This window comes from Eutrigla gurnardus (assembly GCF_963514095.1).
Source record: "Eutrigla gurnardus genome assembly, chromosome: 3".
Taxonomy (NCBI): Eukaryota; Metazoa; Chordata; class Actinopteri; order Perciformes; family Triglidae; genus Eutrigla; species Eutrigla gurnardus.
Genome location: NC_139917.1, coordinates 30,103,385 through 30,112,161, shown reverse-complemented (window position 1 = coordinate 30,112,161; position 8,777 = coordinate 30,103,385). Strand labels below are relative to the sequence as shown.

The window sequence follows — 8,777 nt, the reverse complement described above, 5'->3', positions numbered from 1 at the left end:
AACCAGTGAAGGGAAGTGACCATATTTGGACTGTGGAGGAGCGACGGGTGGATCTGATGAACACAAGCGGCAGAGCGGCACCCTTACTGGATCTGTAGGGGTAAAATAAATACTAAAGTAAAAGTACAGATACCTGAAAATGCGACGAAAGTGCAGTAAGAAAGTAACAAAGTTTGTTAAATTCCTGTGATTTAAATCCCTTAAAAACAATCTTGATACGTAGTGATGAAAACAGAAATAAAGAAATACATTTATTTGCTTATATAAGTGTGTGTGTATATGTGTGAAGGCGATAACAAACACTACAATCCCAAAATATTCTGCTGCATTTTACAAAAGTGTGAAAAAACCTTATTATGGGGAAGTTTAGTCTCAACGCATTGATCACTGTCGCCATCTTGTGGTGACAGAGTCTAAATGCAGAACTACATCCTTTCCTCACTTTCCTTCCCTTTCTTTGTTCATTCCCTCCATTTTCATCCTTCCATTCATCAAACCTTCTCTCCAGTTTCACTTTTATTTCCTTTAACTTCCCCGATCTCTGGTGGAAACCACATCAAGTACAGCACTGAAGCACACATTTGAGGTACTTGTACCTTTCTGGAGTATTTCCCCGTTTCATGCACTGGTAGACTTCTCAATATACAATATTTATGCTGCGTCAGGATGCATTTAGTCCAGATCAAAAAATATAAAAGCACTGTTACAATACACGTCATTTTATCTCTTTACTTGTAATTCTGACAAGCTGTAACTTCATCATTTTTATTCTTCAGCGAAGACGGAATAATATTCATTCCCCACGTTAAAGTTTTTAACAACATTTTGACAGTTTATTTACGGATCAGTGATGGGAACCAATAAATGAATGTAAAAATAAAGTCCTGCACTCAAAGTATGGAATTATTATCAGCTTCAACACGCTTTTTTAAAATGCTGATTCGAGTGAAATATACAATATTCAAATTATTGTCAACGTCATTTCACAGCATGACGGTAAAAAAATAGAAGCAGGGATAAAGATGGAGCGTGCCTCGTTGTACGCGTTGAGACGAGCTGAGCAGATTCTTCAATGATCTAACAAGCTGTTATGTAAAAGCAGAGAAGAAGAACTGCAGAGAGAGGAGGAAGAGGAGGAGGAGGAGGAGATCTATATTAGGAATTAGACTGATATCAGGGTGGATATTGTCCATTCATTCATATTCTGGTCTGCTGGTTCACTACAGACCTGCTGGCTGACTGTGTGTACGTGAATCCAATGCCCAGAGATGTAAATGGTATTTTAGAGGCACTTCCATGTTATTTTTAAATAATATTAAGGCACCGCTGATGGTCTAATACATAAATTGCACTTTTCAATACACAGTATGAAAGTGGCAATTTAATTAAAAAACATACAGTTTATATATTTGTTTGCAACACATGGGAATGAGCAGCATTTCAGCATTTTCCAAGGGGATATTTTGCATTTTTGACAGGACTATCCATCCACCCATCCACCCATCCATCCACCCATCCACCCATCCATCCATCATCCACCCATCCATCCATCATCCATCCATGATGCTGCTGTGACGCTGTGTGTGCGTGTGAACTGGGTGGGACCACAGATCCCGGTTCACCTCTCTCTCCTTCCAGATCCATCTCTCCACCTTCCCTTCCTCTCTGCAGCATCCCTCCTCCTGCTCAGCCAATCGGCTGCTGGGGAGCGTGGCCATGTGACCAACAGACGCCAATGGCTCTCCACCAGGCACCGGCAAAAAGAGGGGCGGTGTCTCTCCTCCTCCTCCTCGTTCTCCCTGTGAGTCAGACGGTGTGTCTGGAGGAGAGTCGATGGATGGGATCCGTCTAACGAGCTGAGACGCTGCTTCTTCTTCCCCCGGAGATCAGAGGCTGCTCTTCCGTCTTCACCCGTCTCTCCCTCTCCTGGGGAGGAGCACAGGGGGTATGAATGGGGAGGCCATGGAGGGGACCCCGGCACACGAGCAGCAGCAAGCCGGCAACGGCTCCCACCTCCCTCCCCCTCCCACCATCACGCCAGCCATCCCCCCCTACGTGAAACTGGGTCTGACCGTCGCCTACACCATCTTCTACTCGCTGCTCTTCGCGTTCGTCTACGCCCAGCTCTGGCTGGTGCTGCGATATCGACACAAGCGCTTCAGCTACCAGACGGCCTTCCTGTTCCTGTGTCTGCTGTGGGCCGCCCTGCGAGCCCTCCTCTTCTCCTTCTACTTCAGAGACTGTGTGACCGCCAACGCACTCGGACCCTTCGCCTTCTGGCTGCTCTACTGCTTCCCCGTCTGCCTGCAGTTCTTCACACTCAGCCTCATGAACCTCTACTGTGCACAGGTGAGGGGGGCACTGCTGCTGGTACTGGTACTAGTGCTGGTACTGGTACTAGTACTGGTGCTGGTACTGGTACTAGTGCTGGTACTGGTACTACTTCTGGTGCTGGTACTGGTACGGGTGCTGGAGCTGGTGCCGATACTGGTACTAGTGCTGGTACTGGTACTAGTGCCGGTACTGGTACTAGTGCTGGTACTAGTACTGGTGCTGGTACAGGTGCTGGTACTGGTGCCGGTACTAGTGCTGGTACTAGTACTGGTGCTGGTACGGGTACTGCTGCTGGTACTGATACTTGTGTTGGTACCAGCACAGGTACTGGTGCTGGTGCTGGTACTGGTACAGGTGCTGGTACTTCTACTAGTGCTGGTGCTGGTACAAGTACTGGCTGCTGCTGGTACTGGTACCTGTGCTGGTACTGGTACTATTACTGGTACTGCTGCTGGTACTGCTGCTAGTGCTGGTACTGGTGGTACTGGTATTGGTGCTGGTACTGTAACTAGTGCTGTTACTGCTGCTGGTACTGCTGCTGGTACTGGTACTGGTGGAGGGGACTCTGGCGACACTGGTAGCATAAAGCCTGGTCCACAATGTTCTTTGAAGAGTAACAACACAAAGCGTTAACTTCACTCCTGGCTGCAGTGATGTAGAAGTGCACTCCAGGGGCACCGTGACATCACAGCTGGGTGTGGCTACTGCACTGCTCTGACAACACCCATCAGTGATGCAGTTTCAACCAGTTAAACAAGGTTTTCTGAACCTGCTGTTAAGTTAGCCCATTGGAGGAAGACACAAGGGGGGCAGGGCTTACGAGACTAATAATAGAAAGGAGGGAAAACTAAAACAACAGAAAGTAAAACTAAAACAGGACACAAGGAGACAGAAACTACAAAATAAAAGGGGAGACTTTAGGGGGCGGGGCTACCTTGTGATTTACAGGTCGCTACCATGCTACCAATGCTAATTAGCTACTAAGACGACTTTAACACTTAGCTGTAAAGTTGACCTTGAATCATGAAGCTAACTTTGTTAGCAGCTTCACACCAGAGTCCAGATGGATCCAGATCCAGTAAGGGTGCTGCTCTGCTGCTTGGGTTCATGAGATCCACCCGTCGCTCCTCCGCAGTCCAAATATGGTCACGTCCTTTCACTGGTTGCCAAAATGTCGAACTGGAAGCAACCATAGTCCTCAAACCAACGGGTCACGATGACGACGTCCACTTCTCATCTACAGTCCATGGTTTGCATTGTCAAGAGGCAAAACACCAGATCCAAACGAATCACCGAACAAACCACGAGGGCGAAGACTCAGAAGTCTGCAGCCAGTCGAAAGAAAAACCAACCTGCTGGAAGTGTGTAATGAGTCTTTTGTTTTTCTGCCCTACAGGTTTACTTCAAGGCAAAGTCCAAGTACACACCTGCACTGTTAAAGTACAGGTAACCCCTTCATCCAACTCATTCTGCCTGAACAGCTCAAGTTTCTACCACAAACCTCCATTGTGTTTTAGATCTGCCTCCATGTTTAAAATGACTCCCCCTACCCCAGACTTCCTCTGTACCTGGTCTTCCTGGGCGTCAGTCTCCTCTTCCTGGTGGTTAATCTGGTCTGTGCTCTGCTGGTCAAAACAACCGCCGCCGATGTGAAGACCATCGTCCTGGTGAGGGTCGCCATCAACGACAGCCTGTTCGTCCTCTGCGCCGTCTCGCTGTCCGTCTGCCTATACAAGGTCGCCAAGATGTCGCTGGCCAACATCTACCTGGAGTCAAAGGTAAAAAACAATCTTAATCTTTATCGGCATCACTGACGCGGTCGACCGTCGGTGTGAGGTCCTCGCACAAGCGCAGAATGACGAATGTACACCTGTGCTGCAGGGCACGTCGGTGTGTCAGGTGACCCTGATCGGCATCATGGTGGTGTTGCTGTACGCGTCGCGGGCCTGTTACAACCTGGTGGTGCTCGCCCTCACCAACATCGAGACCATCAACTCCTTTGACTATGACTGGTACAACGTCTCAGACCAGGTGAGGGTTTTGTCAGACTGTCCACAGGTATTCGCTGTAATGACATCCATCCATCAACCTCAAGAAGAGCTCATCTTTTCAATGATCAATCTGATCAGACAGATGTAGCGGAGTAAAAAGTTAATATTTACCTCTAAAGCATGAATTCCTTGTCTTTGTGTCACCAGGCGGACTTGCGGTCGTCGCTGGGAGACGCTGGTTACGTGGTGTTCGGGGTGATTCTGTTCGTCTGGGAGCTGCTGCCCACCTCGCTGGTCGTCTTCTTCTTCAGGGTCCGACGGCCGCCTCAGGAAAGGGTCAGTCCACCTGGCGGGGTCAGGTGACCTCTGACTTGCGTCCAGTACTTCCCGATGTCTGCCCCGTCTCAAGGCCCAATTCACACAAGATATTGCGGCAGTAATATCACTGTGCAAACGCAAAGTTTCACAGCTGTGTGCGATGTGCCCCCTTTTCCTGAGTCTGACTGCAATTATCCACGTGGCGAAGCATAAATGTCGCCTTTGTGCCGAGAACAAGGGCGTCCCTCAAAACTTCGGAGTACTTCGGTTTAGGGACACAGTTCGTTTCCGATCCGTTCAACAAATTGATTCGTTCCTTTTCGTTCGTTTGGTTCCTTTTGAGTCCCCGTTCTGTAAAAGAACCTTCAGCCCATGGTCAGCTCCGTTCTGGGGACGAAGAGAATCGGAACCGTCTTCGTTGGCCTCTAGGGGGCGATCAAACACGAGCAGCGGTTTCAGGCACTGGGTCTCGAATCTAGTCCAGTAAGCTTACTCGCCGGCTCTCTCCTTCACCACCGACTCGTTACTCGTTCGTTGGCTCTAGCGTGTCCCACTCCCGAATCAGACTGAGGATCGGATCCTCCACCCAGCTCAACCAACACGATTTTCACTGCCACAGTCGAGTCGGGGCTTTTTTTATTATAAAAGCCTGGAGAACGGAGAGGAACGGTCGATTGGCGTGAACAAATCATTATCGTTCACCGGAAAATAGTCACGAAAGAACGTAATGAGCGATGACGGCCGATGAGCGTAACTGTAACTAAACAGCCGATGTCCGATGACGGATCGTGTTCACGATTATTCTCCGTCTCCACAGAGCACCGCCGGGATACCGAACCACGTCCTCTCCTCCAGAGGGTATTTCTTTGACAACCCTCGTCGCTACGACAGCGACGACGACCTGGCGTGGAGCATTCCTCCCCAGAATGCATCAGCAAGGTACGAACACCATCACGACGTTTCCCCGTTGTCGTCGTATTTCTGAATGTTACTTTATTACAGCAGCCATGATCAACATGTCATGTCTATGTTGGTTTCATGTTTAATGTGATATTTATTTATTATTTGGGGATCTTTTGATTATTACAAGTAAAAAGTTCTGCATTCCAAATTAAAAGTACAAGTATTAGCATCAGTGTGTACTTAATGTACCAAAAGGTCTCATCATGCAGACAACCTATTTCAGAATGAAATATTATTGGATTAAAAATATAATGCATTAACATGTTCGTGTGTTTAAAGGTACAAACCTGGTAAAGATGGAGCTCATTTTAATGCTTTAATGCATCATCATTTACATTTTGATCATATTTTGTATTATTCTCTACAAAGTAACTTGAGGCATTAAATAAATGTAAAAAGTAAGATTTCTTACATAACAGAAATAATTCAGTTAAACTACTAACATTCAAACAATCTTGATAATATATCTCAGTATCAGGCCAACATGTAGACATATTTACAAAATAATAATAATAATAAAAATTATAATAATAAAGTGAATGAATTTTTAAGCCAGCCGACTGACAGTTTGTCGTCTCTCTGACAGTCTTTCCTCCGACTGCTACGACTGGGGCAGCCGCCACAGCAGCTTCACCGTGCACACCAACAGCGACGAACAGCGCCTGACCACCGCCACCGCCGGCGGGGAGCTCCACCCTTACCCATAATCCCTCTCTTCACTGTACAGCATCACTCTGCACTTTGACACTGATCAGTTGGTTGTGTTTGTTATCATTACTTGACGTAGAAGTTTGTAGACTCACAGTAGAGAATGTTCAGCAGGGTTCCCACACAGAGACAAAAGGCTGGTCCTGCAGCGCCCTCCGCAGACCACTCCGACGCACCGTCGTAACAACAGCAACACCATCGCTCAAAGATTTAAAGATAAGAGGCCATGAGGTTCGAAGAAAACCCAAACCATCCCCCTTTGATAGTTGAGTTTTGTCCAGAATTCAAGACGAGAAGAATGCCGCACTGAGATGCAATCAAGTGGACGTCGTCATGGTGACGTAACCCGTTAGTTTGTGCACCACGGTTTTGAAGCCTCGAGTTCGATATTTTGGCCGTCGCCATCTTGGATTTTTTTGCAACCGGTGAAGGGAAGTGACCATATTTAGACTGTGGAGGAGCGACGGGTGGATCGGATGAACACAAGCAGCAGAGCGGCACCTTTACTGGATCTGGATCCATGTGGATTCTGGTGTGAAGCTGCTAACAGTTAGCTTCATAATTCAAGGTCAACTTTACAGCTAAAGTGTTCTTAGTAGCTAACTAGCATTGCAGCCTGTCAATCACTACATAGCCCCGCCCCCTAAAGCATCCCCTGCTTTCTGGTCTGGTGGACTCTAAATGGACCATAATGTACTAAATGAACATCATGCTGGATTGAAGAAGACTTGAAACTAGAGATTGAGACCATAAACTCATGTTTACAATGTTTACTGAGATAATACATCAAGAGAGAAGTAGGACCATTTTCTCATAGACTTCTATACAACCAGAGAGGAGTCGCCCCCTGGTGGCCAGCAGAGAGAAGTAGGACCATTTTCTCATAGACTTCTATACAACCAGAGAGGAGTCACCCCTGGTGGCCAGCAGAGAGAAGTAGGACCATTTTCTCATAGACTTCTATACAACCAGAAAGGAGTCGCCCCCTGGTGGCCAGCAGGGAGAATGCAGGTTCAAGGCACTTCAGCATGGGCTTCACTTCTCAGACTGCTTAGATGCAGCAAGCTCAAAATGAATGAAGGATGAATAAAAAAAAGTAACAATAACCATCATTAACATGATACATTTCCGCGACCCTGAACAGAGGATAAGATAGAACATGATAAATTAAACTCTTCGGGTGTTTTTTGATCTCCATGTCTGTTGACAAGTGATCCAGATTTGTTGCACACCAACTCTGTGTAGGAATCAGGCTTTCAAAGAGAATCCATGTTATGTAGACGACGTTGTGATGAATGTTTTAGAGAAAGTTTCTCGAGCACATGGGGAGTTTTTCAATGAGGATCACTCAGGTAGTCGGATAAATCTGCTACTGTTCTTCGTAGTTTCACTCCAAATAAGTATCCAAACAATGATTATGGAAGAATTTAACGATTATTCGTAGCTGTACAATCAGTTATTCGAGGCATTTTTGTAAACCAGCAACCGCACAGATAGAGACGGGAGACAATCTGACAGGTGAATAATAGTAATAATAATTCTAATAGTAAACTCTAGCTTGTGTACGTTTTGAATTCTATCAAACATGGGAGATAAATAATTTAATTTCTTGCTCTGAATATTCCTTGAAAAACTCCTCGAGTCATTTTTTGAGGTTCTTGACTGTAAAGAGACAAAACTCTCAAAGTAAAACTAAATACATCATAACGCACATGTGTACTGTTTGTTGATTCAATATAATCAATATCCTGTAAATATCAATAACGAGACAGCGGAACACCTCTGTGTTATTTCGACATTCACCTAAAAAAATATCCATGTATGAATAAGTTATACAATGATTTTCAGAATTGGAAAATCAAAAACTGTCAAATTGCTCAAATCTGAAAAATATTGATGAAAAACATTTTAAATCCCATCATAAGATGTTTGTGAACATGAGCTTTATTTTGCAGTGTTCGCATTTCTGGAACGAAAAAAAGAAGAAAAAGTCTATATTTCTAAAAGACGCAGGTTTTATACATTATTTGTACTTTGAGTCTCACTGATGTGCGTTTTGCTGTTGAGTTTCTTTTTTTAGCGTTTTGTGGTTTGTGACGTATCAACACGAAAAGTAAAGCTTAAAAAATAAAGTTGTCGTTATAACTAACGTGCGTTAATTTAAGATTTTTTTCTTGATCTTTTAATTTTAACAAACAGAACTTATCATATTCCCATCAGCCTCAGTTATACTTGTGTTTACCGCTAAATACAAAATGTTAGCTAAAACGCAATTAAGTTAAGAGTTTAGCCTTCAGCTGACTGGACTCTTTCTCTTGTTGCACTCCAGACAAAGCCAGGCCAGACTAGATGCTATGCTAAGCTAACGAAGACGCAAAAGTTCACAAAACATACTTTCAGTACTTTTCTGGATGAATTGCAAACCTGCTCGAGACTTTAAAACACAAAAACCAAACCGTTCAC

At 45.2% G+C, this 8,777-nt stretch overlaps 1 protein-coding gene across 1 annotated transcript; it reads left to right on the top strand.

Annotated features, from left to right (window-relative positions):
• Nucleotides 1–1,831: 1,831 nt before the first annotated feature.
• On the top strand, nucleotides 1,832–7,203 carry gpr137bb (G protein-coupled receptor 137Bb). Its single transcript, XM_084006280.1, has 7 exons — nucleotides 1,832–2,349; nucleotides 3,731–3,780; nucleotides 3,890–4,112; nucleotides 4,216–4,365; nucleotides 4,533–4,661; nucleotides 5,461–5,582; nucleotides 6,193–7,203. The coding sequence occupies exons 1-7, from the start codon at nucleotides 1,948–1,950 to the stop codon at nucleotides 6,311–6,313; spliced, it is 1,197 nt and encodes a 398-aa protein (XP_083862406.1). The 5' UTR covers nucleotides 1,832–1,947; the 3' UTR covers nucleotides 6,314–7,203.
• Nucleotides 7,204–8,777: the final 1,574 nt, after the last annotated feature.